Genomic DNA, 18598 nt, shown 5'->3' with positions numbered 1-18598 from the left:
CAAGCAAACAATGTATTTTAAGATGGCCAAATGTAAAGTCATACATATTGGAAAACAGAATGTAAGCCATACTTACAAGCTGCAGGGACTCTGTCCTTGGTAAGGTGTAGTGGATTCTCCATCTCCGGATGTTTCTTTAAAAGACATACCCTAGATCAAAGAAGACGTATTTCAGGGAAGTTCTGTGACCTGTGTTATGGAAGATGTCAGACTAAAAGATTATCATAATGGTCCACTCTGGTCTAATTTGTAACAACAGGGATAAAAAAACAGAAGCTTAGGTGAAATGGAGAAGCACAGCTCTAATGTTTTCTCAACAGCAGAAAGCAGGCCTTTTCATGACCCTTTGTTAAGGAACTAGATATATAATATGTTGGGTATGTATCCATAAATATGAGGGTTATTGGTCAACTAAAATGGATCAGAGATGACAGGACTTGTTTCACAGCAGATTGGTATTGGACTGGGCACTAGTGGTTCCTGCCAGTGGTCAATAGTCGCCCTATTGTTTTCCCATCAGTCCTCTGAGGATAAATTCTTCACTGCATGTTTCTTTGTTCTAGGTTCAGATGTTTCTCAAGGACACCTGGATCAATACTCTCAAGATAGCAGTAAAAAGCAGTCTGAGGGAGATTGGTAAAGGGTGGTACAATCTGTATCAGTCCAACTGGGGTGTATACCAGATGTCCAAGCTACATAAGCTGATGGAGCTCATCAAGTTCAACTTGCAAGACTCTGTGCGCTTCCTGGTCCAGGACTCCCTGGTCAGCTTCACTCAGCTTTTGCTGGATGCTTGCGGCAATGTCCTGAATTGCTCGGAGGATATGGAATGGGGAGGGGACCTCATCAACAGCCCTTACAAGTAAGGAGGGGAGAGATGGGAGATTAGGCTTGGGGGAGAACAGGGGAGCAGGGAAGAATATCCATCTCTTTGTATTTGTAATTACCATAGATTTTTACAGTGACACTTTGCATTTGGGTTGGGGTTTCATGGTGATGCTTATGATGAAGAGCAACTCATTCCATCCCTCTCTCTTGACATGTCTCCAGCACAAATCCTGGAGCCAGGGGAGGAAGGCATAGAGCTGGGCGAATCCCCAGCTGTCCTGTTAGTGCAGGCCTTATTGGAGGCCAGGATCTGGTTCAGTATTTTCAATACACTTTACTAATGTTAGCTAATGAATTCTCTCAACACCCCAGGGAGGAAGGTGACCACTACTAGTTCCATTTTAGAGCCTGGGGAAGTGAATAAGGCCATATGGCTGGTCAATTACACTGTTGGGATTTAAACACACAGCACAATAGCAGTGTTGCGGGTGCCATTCTTTCTGCAAACAGCCATGTAACACCCCATCTCCTCCCTTTGCAGGCCACGAAAGAATCCTCTCTTCGTGGTGGATCTGATTCTGGATAACAGTGGGGTTCACTTCAGCACACCTCTGGAGAACTTCGAGACCTCCCTCATTTCTCTGTTCGACAAGGGAATCCTGGCGACTCACACCATACCACAACTGGAGACGGTGCGTTACTCTGGGGAAATATTAATATGACAGAGACTAAGTGGAAATATAACATAGACTAGAGACCCAGAATGTATGGCAGCTGATGAGGGTGGAATCATGAATGGCAATAGCATGTAGACTAGTGGCCTCAGACCTGTTAGGGAAAGTCCCTTTGGAGTATATCCTCATCTCGCTGTTGAGAAAGATATTTGTCTTCCAAGATCCTCCCATCTTTCCTCTATATTTATCTTTTTATTGGGGCTGGGGTTGGATGAATGAAGTAATTCCTGATGCAATGGAGAAGGATGGACTACATAACCTTCTAGAGGTACCTTCCCTCCTGATGATGATTGTATGACCCATCTTACAGGGCAATATATTGTGGAGAATGTGAGTTCTTCACGCTGTAAAACCTGTTCCCCTGCTGGAGACCGAGAAGCGGCAGGATGATCCCTGCTTGTTTTGAGTGACCTTTCCTTTTGCACTCTTCCAGTATGTGCTGGAGAACATGTTTATTAGAGGCACACCACTTCTGGAGTCAGTCGGCCTGCACGAGCCCCCTGTGGAAGAACTGCGCAACACTATCCGATCTGCCATCTGCAAGGCAGTGATCCCCCTCCAAGCCTACGCCAAGCAGTATGAGAACCAGTTAGAGCTGAATAATAATGACATCAATTCCTTTCTAAAGTAAGTAACATCAAGAGGCGACACCACAGACCTGACTTACATGTCCTTAGAAACTTATTACTACAGTACATCCCCATCTCATGTATCCTTGCTTAAGTGTGTGTGTGTATGTATTCGCTGTTCTGTGCTCGCAAAAGTGTGTTGCATGCACTTCAGTGAACAGGTACAAGGAGTGAGCAGAAGGAGACTTCACTGATTGGAAGGCATGAGATGCACTGTCCTAGGGATGTGGGTTCCACGACCACCCACTCCCCAGAGAAGGCGGCAGGTGGTGGTGGTCAGTGACTCCCTCCTAAGAGGGACTGAGTCATCTATCTGCCTTCCCGACCGGGAAAACCGAGAAGTGTGCTGCTTGCAAGGAGCTAGGATTCACGACGTGACAGAGAAACTGCTGAGACTCATCAAGCCCTCGGATTGCTACCCCTTCCTGCTTCTTCATGTGGGCACCAACGAGACTGCCAAGAATGACCTTGAGCGGATCACTGCAGACTACGTGGCTCTGGGAAGAAGGATAAAGGAGTTTGAGGTGCAAGTGGTGTTCTCGTCCATCCTCCCTGTGGAAGGAAAAGACCCAGATAGAGATCATCAAATCACGGAAATCAACGAATGGCTACGCATGTGGTGTCGGAGAGAAGGCTTTGGATTCTTTGACCATGGGGTGGTGTTCCAAGAAGAAGGATTGCTAAGCAGAGACGGGCTCCACCTAATGAAGAGAGGGAAGAGCATCTTCGCAAGCAGGCTGGCTAACCTAGTGAGGAGGGCTTTAAACTAAGTTCACCGGGGGAAGGAGACCAAAGCCCTGAGGTAAGAGGGGAATTGGGATACCAGGAGGAAGCACAAGCAGGAGAGCACAAGATGGGAAGACTCCTGCCTCATACTAAGAAAGCAGGACAATCAGCGAGTTATCTTAAGTGCCTACACACAAATGCAAGAAGCCTGGGAAACAAGCAGGGAGAACTGGAAGTCTTGGCACAGTCAAGGAATTATGATGTGATTGGAATAACAGAGACTTGGTGGGATAACTCACATGACTGGAGTACTATCATGGATGGATATAAACTGTTCACGAAGGACAGGCAGGGCAGAAAAGGTGGAGGAGTTGCATTATATGTAAGAGAGCAGTATGACTGCTCAGAGCTCCAGTATGAAACTGCAGAAAAACCTGAGAGTCTCCGGATTAAGTTTAGAAGCGTGAGCAACAAGGGTGATGTTGTGGTGGGAGTTTGCTATAGACAACCAGACCAGGGGGATGAGGTGGACGAGGCTTTCTTCAGGCAACTAACAGAAGTTACTAGATCAAACGCCCTGGTTCTCATGAGGGACTTCAATCACCCTGATATCTGCTGGGAGAGCAATACAGCGGTGCACAGACAATCCAGGAAGTTTTTGGAAAATGTAGGGGACAATTTCCTGGTGCAAGTGCTGGAGGAACCAACTAGGGGCAGAGCTTTCCTTGACCTGCTGCTCACAAACAGGAAAGAATTAGTAGGGGAAGCAAAAGTGGATGGGAACCTGGGAGGCAGTGATCATGAGATGGTTGAGCTCAGGATCCTGACAAAAGGAAGAAAGGAGAGCAGCAGAATATGGACCCTGGACTTCAGAAAAGCAGACTTTGATTCCCTCAGGGGACTGATGGGCAGGATCCCCTGGGAGAATAACATGAGGGGGAAAGGAGTCCAGGAGAGCTGGCTGTATTTTAAACAATCCTTATTGAGGTTGCAGGAACAAACCATCCCGATGTGTAGAAAGAATAGTAAATATGGTAGGTTAATCAGCTTGGCTTAACAGTGAAATCCTTGCTGATCTTAAACACAAAAAAGAAGCTTACAAGAAGTGGAAGCTTGGACAAATGACCAGGGAGGAGTATAAAAGTATTGCTCAGGCATGCAGGAGTGAAATCAGGAAGGCCAAATCACAATTGGAGTTGCAGCTAGCAAGGGATGTTAAGAGTAACAAGAAGGGTGTCTACAGGTATGTTAGCAACAAGAAGAAGGGCAGGGAAAGTGTGGGCTCCTTACTGAATGGGGGAGGCAACCTAGTGACAGAGGATGTGGAAAAAGCTAATGTTCTCAATGCTTTTTTTGCCTCTGTCTTCACGAATAAGTCAGCTCCCAGACTACTGCACTGAGCAGCACAGCATGGGGAGGAGGTGACCAGCCCTCTGTGGAGAAAGAAGTGGTTCAGGACTATTTAGAAAAGCTGGATGAACACAAGTCCATGGGGCCAGATGCACTGCATCTGAGGGTGCTAAAGGAGTTGGCGAATATGATTGCAGAGCCATTGGCCATTATCTTTGAAAACTCATGGCGATTGGGGGAAGTCCCAGATGACTGGAAAAAGGCTAATGTAGTGCCCAACTTTAAAAAAGGGAAGAAGGAGGATAACTACAGGTCAGTCAGCCTCATCTCAGTCCCTGGAAAAATCATGGCGCAAATCCTCAAGGAATCAATTCTGAAGCACTTGGAGGAGAGGAAAGGTGATCAGGAATAGTCAGCATGGATTCACCAAGGGCAAGTTATGCCTGACTAACCTAATTGTCTTCTATGATGAGATAACTGGCACTGTGGATGAGGGGAAAGCAGTGGATGTGTTATTCCTTGAGTTTAGAAAAGCTTTTGATATGGTCTCCCACAGTATTGTTGCCAGCAAGTTAAAGAAGTATGGGCTGGATGAATGGACTATAAGGTGGATAGAAAGCTGGCTAGATCATCGGGCTCAACGGGTAGTGATCAACGGCTCCATGTCTAGTTGGCAGCTGGTATCAAGCAGAGTGCTCCAAGAGTGTTCTGGGGCTGGTTTTGTTCAATATCTTCATTAATGATCTGGAGGATGGCGTGGGTTGCACACTCAGCAAGTTTGAAGATGACACTAAACTGGGAGGAGTGGTTGATACGCTGGAGGGTAGGGATAGGATACAGAGGGACCTAGACAAATTAGAGGATTGGGCCAAAAGAAAACTGATGAGGTTCAACAAGGACAAGTGCCGAGTCCTGCATGTAGGATGGAAGAATCCCAATAGTGTGCCCTTGTTGCCAAGAAGACTAATGGCATTTTGGGCTGTATAAATAGGAGCATTGCCAGCAGATCGAGGGACGTGAACATTCCCCTCTATTCGACATTGATGAGGCCTCATCTGGAGTACTGTGTCCAGTTTTGGGCCCCACACTTCAAGAAGGATGTGAAAAAATTGGAAAGAGTCCAGCCAAAGGGCAACAAAAATGATTAGGGGGCTGGAGCACGCGATTTATGAGGCGAGACTGAGGGAACTGGGATTATTTAGTCTGCAGAAGAGAAGAATGAGTGGGGATTTGATAGCTGCTTTCAACTACCTGAAAGCGGGTTCCAAAGAGGATGGATCTAGACTGTTCTCATTGGTAGCACTAGCAGATGACAGAACACGGAGCAATGGTCTCAAGTTGCAGTGGGGAAAGTTTAGGTTGGATATTAGGAAAAACTTTTTTACTAGGAGGGTGGTGAAGCACTGGAATGGGTTACCTAGGGAGGTGGTGGAATCTCCTTCCTTAGAGGTTTTTAAGGTCAGCTTGACAAAGCCCTGGCTGGGATGATTTAGTTGGAGATTGGTCCTGTTTTGAGCAGGTGTTTGGACTAGATGACTTCCTGAGGTCCCTTCCAAACCTGATAGTCTATGATTCTAAGGGATTAACCATACCAAATCAGAACACTGGTGCATCAAATCCAGCCTCCAATAGTGGCCAATAACTGATGCTTTCAGAGGAAGGCAAAATAGTTACTGGTGAAATGCTGTATATTGTTGGTAGCAGTGGGCATTCCTGTCTGCCCCTGACAACAGTCAAATTCCCTTCTGATCTTATTGGTCAGAAAATTACTCACCCTTTTTGACAATCTAGTTAGCCTGTTTGTCCTCCTGCAACTCTGCCTTTTCAGGCTGATGACATGGTGTAGGAAGTAGCATTTCCCTTTGTTTCAACCTGCCTGTTCCCACTGCTAAAACCCCCATCCACACCTCAGTCATCCTTTTGCCTCATTTACTTTCACCTTCTTATTTTCAGGCCTCCTGTCCTCGCCAGTCTTTAAATTGAGCTTTAAAACCCATTCTCTTTTCCTTGAACAGTTATCAATTGGGTTATTGTGGGGTGTCATCTCTATCTTAGAAATTGTAAGCTCTCAGAGGCAGGGAATGCATCTCACTCTATGGTTCTAAAATATGTAAATTCAGAGAAATATGTGGGTTTTTAATAATAAATGCAACTGTCATTAATTTCATCTCCTGAACTTTTGGACAAAGGTCTAATGACATCTATGTGAATGTGTATATATGGCATGTAGGGATGAGTGTTCTCATGCGCTGTATGATATATGTTGGCTTGTCTTTGATTATATTTCTGGTTGTAGAGAGTACCAAGCCCAATGCCCCTCTGCCCAGGATGTGAGAAATATAGTAAACCTGCACTTGTCTGAAAAGGAGATGCTGGACAACACTCTGCCAAGCTCCATCATCATCGGTCCTTTCTATGTCAGCATTGAAGGTGTCAAGCAAAATCTGTCCAAAAAACGCAAAGCCCTAGCCACCTCCATGTTGGACCTACTGGCTAAGAACCTACACCTACAGGTGGAAAATGTAAGTTTTACACTTCTCTGTTTTGTCTTGCATCTGTCCCCCTATTTCAGGAAGCACCACTGCAGAGAATTTGGGATTGGAGAGTGGCCAAATGATAGCAATTGAGGTCACTCTAATGAGGAAGTTTTCCAACTCGCATTGGAATGGTTAGGTAGGACTAGTGGCAGAAGCCAATTGAAAAAGGCTAAAAGGGAGATGTGAAGAGCCAGTTAAATCAAAGTGTGCCTGCATTCATAACAAATTCTGTGCAAGAAAGCTACACCTATTGGCATGGAAATATTAGTGGTTCTCTACCATCTCCTAAATAGTTATGTTCATGGATTTAAAATTATCTGCCTCATTGCCAGTTGGAAGTTCCTGCAGGAAGCTGATGAGGTTAACTAGAATATATAGACAGTTACATGTGTGAGGCAGGTGATGAAGGGCTACTAACAGGAAGAACTAGAATAGTACTGTATATTTGTAGCTTTAGACCACCCTTACGGTGGGTCACAGCCAGCTTTTTGACTTATACTGGAGTCTGGCATATGAGAGATTGGTGGCCTGATTTTCAGAGGTGCTCCACACACACAATTGTCATTAACTCTAATGGGAATTGTGAGTGCTCCTCTGAAAACCAGGTCTTAAGCCTCTGTTGTAGTCCGCTGATTAAAGGTAGTGTGACCCCATAGGAATGAAACCCTGTAGCCCATTAGAGAAGGCTGCAGCTGCTCCTCTATTCAGTGTGTGCATTTACACATTCTTTGTGTCCTCCTGCAGATCTGTGAAGTATTCAAAGCCATCAGCCGGAAAATGTATGAGAAACCAAACAGCATTGAGGAGCTGGCTGAGTTGCGGGAGTGGATGAAGGGAGTCCCTGAGCAGCTGAAAGCGCAGGAAGTAAGGCATGCTTTTCTGATCAAAAGGGGGTGCCCAGTAGAGCCAGGGGATAAACACTTGGGAATAGAGTGGATAGAGTCTTGGAGGTAGATCTCCCACTGCTTTGACATTTTATTATCCAGCTCTGAATCTTCCTGGAACAATAGGGTCATTGCAAAAGCTGGTTCAGCTCCTTAAATTAATCCATGTTTGAAGAAATGAGATCTGGCCAGTCAGTCCAATTACCTGTTTTGTTGCTGGGGAAACCTTGCCGCTGATCCAGGCTGTTATGAAGCTTTGAGAGGTTGTGTGGTGTTCACAAGCTTTGTAGCTACTGAGCCCCTTAAATCCAGATTTTCAGCTGACATATGAAATTTAACCCCAATGTCATTTATGCAACTGGGCATGTGTGTATAAAACCAGTGTGTCTATGCAAATTGGGCGGTCAGATCCCTAGCTACCAGACTGGTATGTGCTCAAGCAGGTTATGTGCACGCAAATGTCTTTGCAGGGGAAACTTTCAAAGGCAATTGAAAATGTTGTCCTTAATGTATGCTGTATATCCCTTCTACTTCTTGGTTAGCCATTCAATACTTCTGCACAGATATTGGATCTTGACTTTTTCTGTCTTCTGAAAATTAATTACAGACTTTCAAACCATAAAAATATTGCCATGATTTTCCTCTCATACCAGTTATAAACAGGTGTAGCTCCAGGGACTTCAATGAAGTTACTCCTACGTTGTACTGGTATGGTATATTAATATTATAATTAATTTGGCAGTAATACCACCGAGTTATTAGACAGAGCTTTTCATCTGTAGATCTCAAAGCACTTTACAAAGGAGGGATGTATCATCCCAATTTTATAAACAGGGAAACTAGGCACTGAGCAGTAAAGTGACTTGCCCAGGGTCACTCAGGAGGCCAGTGGCAAAATCTGGAATAGAGCTGGGTTTCCCAATTCCTAATCCAGTGTCCTACCCACTGGGTCACACTCCCTTTCATATATGTAATCTGAGGATCACTCACACCATAAGTATTTAGAGACTCAGACCCACTGCTTTTGTGGTATAGAAGTCCTCTGTGTTGGGGTAAGGTTGTGTGACGATGGCATGTGTCATGCAAATGCAGTGTGTATCCTGCCAGACAATCCCAATAAGCAACATGTTCAATACGTGTAATTTGGAGAATGTCTACTTTTCTCTCTGTCTCCCTGTGTAGGAACTCATAATTAAGGTCATGGAAGATTATGAGGTTATGGAGGAATTCCTTTACAACCTTACCCAAGATGATTTCAATGACAAGTGAGCATTTCTCTTACTGTCAAAGCAGCCTATTTTGCAGCTATTACCATTCTTAATGCCTCAGGGTTTGATTTGTATACCAGGTGCTTCAGATATTTTTATGTGGCAGTTCAGGCTAGATGTGCATTGAACACCTGATTCAGAAATTGAGTCTGTAGAGGTGTGCAGGTTCACACTGTCTCCTGGCCTGGACATGAGGCAAACTTGTAGTAATGGACCTCTTTAACAAATAAAAGACCTTATCTGCCAGCTTATTTTTATTTTTTGTTTTATTTTATTATTTCTATTGCAGTAGCACCAAGAGGCCTCAACCAAGATTGGGGCCACCACTTGCTAGGTACCGTGCAGAAAAATTGTAAGAGAAACAAAAACAACAAGGAGTCTGGTGGCACCTTAAAGACTAACAGATTTATTTGGGCATAAGCTTTCGTGGGTAAAAACCTCACTTCTTCAGATGCAATCCACTCATCTTTTACTAATACACCGGATTTCTCTTTTTTTTACAAATTCCTCTCCCTTTCCTGAGCCTTTTGTTACTGAACAGTTTAGATGCAGACACTGCATATCAAATAACAAAGTACCAAAAAATATGCTTTGAAACCATGCACGTTTCTGTTGCTGGTCAGCCTCCTTCATCAGTTTGATTGGGTTATCTAATTGTTACGCTCATCATCATTCCAATAATAGGCCTCAGGTTGCTGCTTCTCATCTTTTTTGTATTCTCATTCCATCTGAGCTCAGGTGGGCTGCGAGCAACTGGCCTCTGAAAATCGCCACGCAGACGGAGATGATTCGGCAGCAGCACTTAGAAGATGAAGAGAGGTTCCGCAAAATTCAGCTCATGGATCAGAACAACTTTCTGGAACGCCTGGATGGTCTGCAGGTACTAATAATCTAGCACTAGGGGAAGCTGTCCTAAGCCAGCCCTAATCACAAAGACTTGAAATCATTGCTGTCGGCTAGCTGGGGTATATTCAGGAGCATTTGCAATTCTAAGATCAATGGTAGGGCCAGTTAAATTTTTTTTTCTAAAAACTGCTTTTGGATGAGAAATTATTTGAATTCCATGGAAAACTTTTATTTTTCATGGAGAAACTGAATGCTCGAAAACAGAAATATTTTTGTTCTGAAATGCTGCCCCGGTGCCTCGAGGAGCTGCTATGGGCTGAGCTCCCCAGCTAGACTTCATCTCCCATGATGCACCACCTCTCCTCACCAACAGGGAAGACCACAGTGCATCATAGGAGCTGTAGACTGGGTTCCATGTCCAGACTAGATAGGAGAATGAGACTGAGGCACCTGAACAGCAACTCCCAAGAGATGCAGTGGCAGTGTTTCAAAATCAAATATTTCAGATTTGATTTTTCACCAAAAACTTGAAATTATCCATAGGAAAAACTCCCCATTTTGGACCAGCTCTAATCAATGTGCCAACTGATTTCAAAGACTCTCTCCAATGGGTATCACTAGGGGGATTTGGGTTGAAATTAAGCAAATAATTTCCTAAAAGTGAAGACTGGTTGGCTGTGGAATAGTCTACAAAAGGAAGTGATAGAAGCCCCTGACACTTTTTAGTTTATTAAAAAACAAAAAAGATTGGACAAGACCCTGGAGAATATAATATAGGAAACAATTTTTTGGGGTGGAAAAAATGACCTAGTAGATCTTTCATTTTCATTTCTGTGGTTCCACGTTGCTAGTGGTACAGCTCAGAATAGATAAATTTGAACATGGACTGATGAGTGGGTGGCAATCAATTGCAAGAGGAAGAGGCAGCCAACACCCACATTTGTTCTTTCTGTCAGCTGATCTTGATCAAGGCTTATCATTGCCTCCTTACCACCTTCTCCGTGGCCTGAAGAGAGCTGGAATTAGAATAGGGGAGAGAGAATGTGAAATTTAAAAAGGGCTTTAGTGCGAGCTGTCCGATTCTCTGCATGCTGAAGAGCAACAAAGAGTGAGCAGTGAAGCTGAGATTCTAGAAAGCAGCATTCAGTGTTTTCAGCCTGAGTTCCACATACTGCCTTTTCTTTTCCAGCTGGTCGTGGCTGGATTTTCTGTCCATATGGACATTACACGAGCACATGAAATAGCAAATGAAGCGAGAAGGGTCAAGAAGCAGTTGAAGGAGTCTCAGCAGATGGCGCTGCTTTACAACAATAGGGAGCGGATATTTGGATTGCCAGTTACTAATGTAAGTGTCAGATCATGGGTTCTGTTGTGTTAGCCTCTGCAAACAACAGACCCTTGGTCCTGACTGGGGCCTTTGAGTGCTACTCCAATGCAAAAAAAAAAATAAATCCCCTAGGTAATAACATCCCAATTGTGAGCTTAAATAATTTCTTTCCTTCTCTATCATTTTGGCTTATCCATCAGTTCTTATGTTAACTAGAGAGGGCCAGCAATCCATTCTGATGGTTACTCCATTCCAATGCTCTCTGCTCATCTCTTCTATGCTGTGGAAGAGCTGGTCCAAGAAGACATGGAAGAGTGAGCAAGTTCATAGGATATTTAATTGCCACTTCTGTGGCAGAGCTCAACCTATCCATGCTCCTAGATCAAGAGTTCATGGGGTAGTGGTAGCCAGGTGTATGGGAGGCTTGGCTCCTGGATCATAAAGATGGGAAAGCTCATGAAATAGCACTTAGTTACATTCATTACTGTTGGAGAGTTACTGCACAGAATATGGGCATGAGTGGCTGTAATTACTTATGTCACTAGTGTTTTATAGTCACATACAGGAAAGTGATTTTGTGAATTTGGAAGGCAGAGTGTTGTCTTAAGGAAATAACTTTAGTCACAAACATTAGTGGCTCTAGCTACTCATAAATGCCCATGCACATTTTCTGTCTCTTTCCTTTACGGCTATTGAGTAGAATTATTTTCTCTAATAATTTTCTGTATCTTAACTTTCAATAGCTTAGTGTGATTTTTTTTCTTTATGGTTACATCCACAGTTGCAACTAGGGTCCTTAACAGGTACATCCTCAAAATGTGTATGGGTCATTGCATCCACAAAAAATCTCATATTACTGATGTGATAGAGCATTTGCAAATGAAAATCAGCTAACTGCACATCAGATTAAGTGTTTGCATGCATGGATATGGGCTTCTGCAGGTGCAACTCGAATGTATGCATTTTGGCCAGCATGCTTGATGCACCCTCCTTTGAGAAGTTGGCACTAAATGTCATAGGAATAAATTAAGTCATGGTTTTAACTTGGATTAGAGTTAAATGGAACTGTGCCTATGAATGTAAGGTTGAGTTTGGCCTTTGTTTTTCTGTGTATGTCCTGTTTCTATCCACAATTTTGTATTGTTTCATGACTGATTAGTAAGGGCTAGGTTGTGCCTTGGGAGCGCACAGGGTCTTCCCCCTCCAAGCATCCCCAGGGTTGCAAGTCCCCTGAGAGGGAGCAAGCTGGAAGTGACGCTATGACCCTGTGCCTGCCTGAATGCTCTGGCTAGCAGTGCAGAGGGGAGCCTAATAAATCATCTTAAAGGATATTGGACCATGTGCATTCTCCTTGCTTACTCAGGAGTTCCAGGTGAGATTGTGCCTTTTTGCCAGGGTCACATGGTTCTGTAAAATATAAGTCACTGTTAGAGGAAAATATGCCCATTGTTCATTAGTACTTTGTTTTCTTCACAAAGTATGATAAGCTGTCCAGGATGGTTAAGGAATTCCAGCCATACTGGGATCTCTGGACCACAGCATCAGACTGGATACGCTGGTCTGAGAGCTGGATGAATGACCCCCTCTCTGCAATTGATGCTGAACAGCTAGAGAAGAATGTCAATGAATCCTTTAAGACCATGCACAAGTGTGTGAAGCAGTTCAAGGATGTACCAGGTAACTGGGAGAGGTTGGTTTGTGCACCCCAGCACACAAAGCTATGAGGATTGTCATGAAGACCTAACTCCTGTGATTCAGCAGGTTATCCCCTATGTGGTCTGTGTGAAGTGAGCTTGGGTGGTCACATGCAGCTTTGCAGATTTGCCTAAAAATATTTCAAGTAAATGCCCCCACCCCCCAAAATATGAAAAGAGATTTAAATTTGTAGGTAAACTTCCCCATGTCCCAGTCCAGGATTCCCAAAGATGCATCCACCAGTCTTCTGAAGTAGTTCTAAAACCATCTTCCAGTTGGGTTAGAGTGAAATATATTCTGCAGTGGGAGATTTTAATTTTTTTTTAACTTGAGCTCTCTCCTGAACAATGCAGTGAATCATCCCCAGTGGAGGAGGTTGTGAGTGGATGTGATTCATGATAAGTAGAAGCAATAAGAATGCTTTTGATCTTTTCATTCCACTGCTCCTCCAGGATGTAGTTCAATATCCACAAAGGCCCTGAGTCCAGGGGTGGCTCCAGGCACCAGCGCAGCAAGCGCGTGCCTGGGGCGGCAAGCCACGGGGGGCGGCCTGCCAGTCGCCGTAAGGGCGTCAGTAAGGCGGCCTTAGGCGGCGTGCCTACGGGAGGTCTGCCGGTCCCGTGGTTTCGGCGGCAATTCAGCGGCGGGTACGCTGAAGCCGCGGGACCAGCAGATCACCTGCAGAAATGCCACCAAACCCTTTGACCGCGGACCGCCCACAGGCGTGCCACCAAAGGCTGCCTGACTGCCGTGCTTGGGGCAGCAAAAAACATAGAGCCGCCGCTGCATGAGTCTGCCAGTCCTTGTGTGACACATAGCAGGGAGTGCAAGGTTGTTGCACTTCCAGTGCAAGTGCAACCAGAGGCCACACTTGGCTGCAATTAAAGTTAATTCCTAGATGTAATTGACATACTAGGTGGAAGTACTACTAAATTTCATGGCCCTGGCATGCTCACTGCCTTACTCTAAAGGTGCTAGAAAAGTGCAGGCTGTGAGCAGTGAATAGGTGTGTCTGAGGAGACGTGGGCTTATGTGTTGTTTCCAATATGCAAATATGGCACTTGACTATGCTCCTCCCTTTTGGGCCTTATTCCTGCTATGAGGCAGCATCCTCATTAATGCAAGCTTGGGTTCCCCAATGCTCCCTGTCCTGCCGTTCGCTTTTTGCATTGTGTTGGAAAGCATAGCACCGCTCACCTGCACTGTCCAGAATCCAGCTCTATATGAAGCAGCATCCTCCACCCATCATCTCATTGTTGCTGATGTTATCTTTTTTGGTTTGTTTTTTTCCTGCTCCTTTAAGCATGCCAGGATGTAGCTGTGGAAATCCGGGGCAGGATTGAAGAATTCAGACCATATATCCCCCTGATTCAGGGCCTGCGCAATCCTGGCATGCGGAACCGGCACTGGGAGATGCTTTCCAAGGAGATCAACATCAATGTTAAGCCCAAGGCCAATCTGACATTTTCTCGCTGTCTGGAGATGAAGCTGCTGGACCACATTGACAGCATTGCCAAAATAGCTGAGATAGCGGGCAAGGAGTTCTCCATTGAGAATGTGAGGAGAGCATCTAATGAGGGTTTCCTTTCAGTGTCATAGTTCAGAGCCCCAAAGTTGTCTCTAGATGGAAGCTTTCCTTATGACAACTCCATGCTTTCATGAGCATTAAAATTCACTCTGAGTGTTACAGAAATCCCAGAGAAAAGCAGAATGCAGTTTAGAATGTTGGTGTCCTCGCATGACTGAACAAATTCTCTGTATCTGTGTCAGGGAGATTAGACATTGGTATGGTGAATCAGCCATCATACAGTGTGTGTATGGAAACAGGGGAGAGGACTGGATGGCTCAGTGGAGTCGTTGGTTATATAGATATAGTCTTTCACCTTCACGTCACAAGTTCAAATAGGGCCTAAGATGGTCAGGACTGAAAGTCACTATCATCTGGCAGCTTTTTGTTTTGTGAAATGGGTTTGTGAGCTCAGTTCACTTCCCAGTGGGCAGATATCCATACTGCAAAAGCCACCATTACCGCTGTCTCTAACGGCGCTCTACTACCAGACTCAGTGGAGGTGCCATGGCATCAGTGGGCATGGAAATGAAGTGACTTTCTCTTCCTTGAAGGTGGTCCTTCAGGATAGGGTTGAGGCTCTTTGGATGGGGCAGAGAAAATTTGTGCTGTTGCTGAATGTTCTGTGATTAAATAGATGGCTATAGTTCCCAGTGTGGAAACCAGCACCTTTCACAGGAACTAACATTCACCTAGTTTTCAAATGATGGTATTTAAGTGTAAGTGGAGGAAAGCATTTTGCCATGTCCATGTATTGAGACCTAAGGTTAAATTGTTTCTCCTCATTTCCCAGGCACTTGATAAGATGGAGAGCGAATGGGTCTCCATCCTGTTTAATATAATGCCCTATAAAGGGACAGAAACCTTCATTCTGAAGAGCCCTGACGAAGCTTCGCAGCTCCTAGATGATCATATTGTCATGACTCAAAGCATGTCCTTCTCACCGTACAAGAAACCCTTTGAAGACAGGATGAACACCTGGGAAACCAAGCTGAAGATGACACAGGTACCAATTTCCCACCTGCTGCCAAGGGAGGGATTGGAGCTTTTTGACTCTGTTTGAATAGAAAGAATATGCAGTTCATAGAATACTATGGTTGGAAGGGACCTCAGGAGGTCATCTAGTCCAACCCCCTGCTCAAAGCAGGGCCAATCCCCAGACAGATTTTTACCCTAGTTTCCTAAATGGCCCCCTCAAGGATTGAACTCACAACCCTGGGCTTAGCAAGCCAATGCTCAAACCATTCAGCTATCCCTCCCTCCAGTTGCAACTAAGGAGCTTGGTGATAGGTAGATATTCACAGCACATCTGTGCTCAGGGAGTCAGAGGGGCTCTCATAATTCTTCTGCTTTAGTAAATGGAACAAACCAGGGGCCTGATCCCACAAATAGCAGGGTTGAAATCCTGGGCCTATTGCAGTCAATGGCAGCACTCCCATTGCCTTCAATGGGTGGAAGATTCTACCCGAGGTGTAGTTCCTCTCGCCGTGAATAGTTCTATTGACTTGCATAGTAGTTATCACTTCGCCTAGTGATATTGAGGCCCTACCATAGTCAAACTGCATGTTAAGGGCTTGATTCTGCAAGGTGCTATGTCCTGATCCTGCAAAGCACTTAAAGCACATGCTTAACTTTTATTAGCATATGAATAGTTCCATTGGACTTTAATAGTCTACATACATGCTTAAAGTTAGGCACATTCTTAAGTACTTTGCTCATTCCAGGGTAGAAGAGAATGCTGAGCACTTAGGAGGGATCACACTCTACTTGATGTTAGTTGTAGATGGGAGCAGGAAAAAAATGCTAATTAGCTAATGTTTGTAGAGTGTTTTATAAATTCTAGAAGTAACAGCATTGTTGTCTGTTGTTTATAACTATTTCATTTTACTTATGGGAGCTTACCTGCCCATGTGTGATTGGGCAAGGGGTTGTCAAATCTGCTTTACTTGGCTAAGAAGGACACACAAAGGCACCCTTGACCCTATGGAAGCAGGTGATGTGGTAATCTGGCTATATTTATATATATGTTGTGTGTTAGTGTGTGTTTTGGCTGTGACACTGTGTGTGTGTTTGTCCCTGGCTGCTGTTCTTTTTTTTTTGCCATTTATTCCTGTCACTAAAGGTACAGAGTTCCACAGAGTGACTGCACTGATATTTCTGCCAGGATAGCGAAACTTCTCCACGTATTTCTCCTTTCTCTGATGTAGCAAAAACAGTCTCTAAAGTCCTGAGGGTGAGGGAGATGGCCTTATAGAATTGAGTGGCTCTAAGGGTTGATCAGCTTAGTTATTATGAGATGTATTTGTCACATTGGCTGGAGTGTTTCACAACTGAAAATGCTAATCTCAGAGCAGACTGTCAAAAAGCAGGGCAGACACCCCAAACAGATTGTATGTTCTATCATTAGAGTTTATCAACCCAGTAACAAGTGTGAACTTCTGACACACTATAAAGTCTTACCATAGAGTCACTGACAGTCCCCTTGGGCATTCCAGGCATCTTGTCTGGGTGTCAAGATAGGATTTATGATAGTTGGTTGCCATACACCAAAGATCACATAAAATTCAGGTTACTTCCAGTCCCAAGAGACCAGTCACTTACCCCAGGTCAATTTGTACCTCAGATCTCACACCAAAGACAATGTCTGTAGCCAATCTTATAGTAAACTAACCAAGGAATTCTTAACTAGAAAAAATAAATGAGAGAGTTATTTACAGGTTAAAGCTGGCAAACACATACAGAAATGCGTTACTGTCTAGGGTTTTAAAAAATGACGGAGTTGTAGCAATCTGTCAGCATGAATGTCTTTTGGGGCTAATCCAGGTTGACTCTGGAGATCTCTGCTTCTGTTTCCTAGCTCCAGCCCTGTGAGAGTCCAAACAACAAAGAGATGAAAAATGTTCACATCAGCTATCTTTATTTCCTTCTTCCAGAATTCAGGCTGATGGGATGAGTTCTTTTGCACGTAGCCTGTGCAAGGGTGATTTAGCAAAGTCTTTGTATTTTGACGTTCCACAATGGCCCATTTAGTTTTGATAGCCCTTCTTGATGGGCAAGAGGTAATACCTTTCATAGGGATTTAGCACTAGGTAAAGTTTCTTATTTGGTGAGTTAGATAGTTCAGAACAGACATTTCACAGCTCTATAGCAAATACTTAAGTATTACCTTATAGCATGGAATACAGACATTATAAGTAGGATTAATACATGTAGCAACTTCCAAGCATTTTGTAAAGTCTAAACCCATCGTTATATATCCAATACCCATCTTAACCATACTAACACACATGTGAGTTGCACTGGTTTCCAAGGATGAATTTTTCAGTGCTCAGCTGAGGCCTAAAGCCTTGTCTGCCAGCGTCACAGTATGGACTATACTTATTGGAGTTGCTTTAGACTATTTAAAGACCATCTGTGCATTAAAAATACATGGCAAATTCCATGAGAATTACTGTGGGATTCTACCCAGCATCCATGGGAATTTTAAAAGAATTCTTTATTGATGGGATCACAACCAAAGCCAAAAGGGGAAATCCTCCTTTAACACTTAGGCCTGGTCTACACTATGGGGTTAGGTTGAATTTAGCTGCGTTAGGTCGATTTAAAAATGAATGCATCCACACAACCAACCCTGTTCCTGTTCCGTCGACCTAAAGAGCTCTTAAAATCGACTTCTGTACTCCTCCCTGGCAAGGGGAGTAGCACTAAAATCGACTTTGTGGGTCAAATTTGGGGTAGTGTGGGCACAAATCAATGGTATTGGCCTCCTGGAGCTATCCCAGAGTGCTCCATTGTGACCACTCTGGACAGCACTTTGAACTCCGATGCACTAGCCAGGTACACAGGAAAATCCCCGGGAACTTTTGAATTTCATTTCCTGTTTGGTCAGCGTAGCAAACTCAGCAGCTCAGGTGACTATGCATTCCCCCACTATCATCTCTGTCCCTGAGGTTATCGCAGATTAGAAGGTGAAAAAACGTACTTGTGATTACATGTTTTCTGAGCTCATGCAGTCCTCCCGCACTGATAGGGCACAGCTTAATGCATGGAGGAATTCAGTGGCAGAGAACAGGAAAGAATTAAGTGAGCATGAAGAGTGGAGGCAGGACACAAGGCTGAGGCTAATGGGGGGAGCAAACGGACATGATGAAGTATCTGTTGGGGGAGCAAACGGACATGATGAAGCATCTGTTGGAGCTGCAGGAAA

The 18598-nt window shown here is 44.3% G+C and overlaps 1 protein-coding gene across 1 annotated transcript in view; it reads left to right on the top strand.

Annotated features, from left to right (window-relative positions):
- DNAH1 (dynein axonemal heavy chain 1) overlaps positions 1-18598 on the top strand; it is a 139778-nt gene that overhangs the window by 23717 nt on the left and 97463 nt on the right. The window contains exons 10-20 of the mRNA XM_054033606.1: positions 564-862; positions 1370-1520; positions 1996-2189; positions 6564-6789; positions 7549-7668; positions 8871-8953; positions 9695-9836; positions 10992-11147; positions 12608-12806; positions 14128-14381; positions 15185-15397. Of these exons, the coding sequence (XP_053889581.1) occupies positions 564-862; positions 1370-1520; positions 1996-2189; positions 6564-6789; positions 7549-7668; positions 8871-8953; positions 9695-9836; positions 10992-11147; positions 12608-12806; positions 14128-14381; positions 15185-15397 (2037 nt within the window). The remainder of the gene's footprint in view (positions 1-563; positions 863-1369; positions 1521-1995; positions 2190-6563; positions 6790-7548; positions 7669-8870; positions 8954-9694; positions 9837-10991; positions 11148-12607; positions 12807-14127; positions 14382-15184; positions 15398-18598) is intronic.

The sequence above is a fragment of the Malaclemys terrapin genome, chromosome 7, assembly GCF_027887155.1.
Source record: "Malaclemys terrapin pileata isolate rMalTer1 chromosome 7, rMalTer1.hap1, whole genome shotgun sequence".
NCBI classification, from domain to species: domain Eukaryota; kingdom Metazoa; phylum Chordata; order Testudines; family Emydidae; genus Malaclemys; species Malaclemys terrapin.
This window is presented reverse-complemented; position numbering and strand designations above follow the sequence as displayed.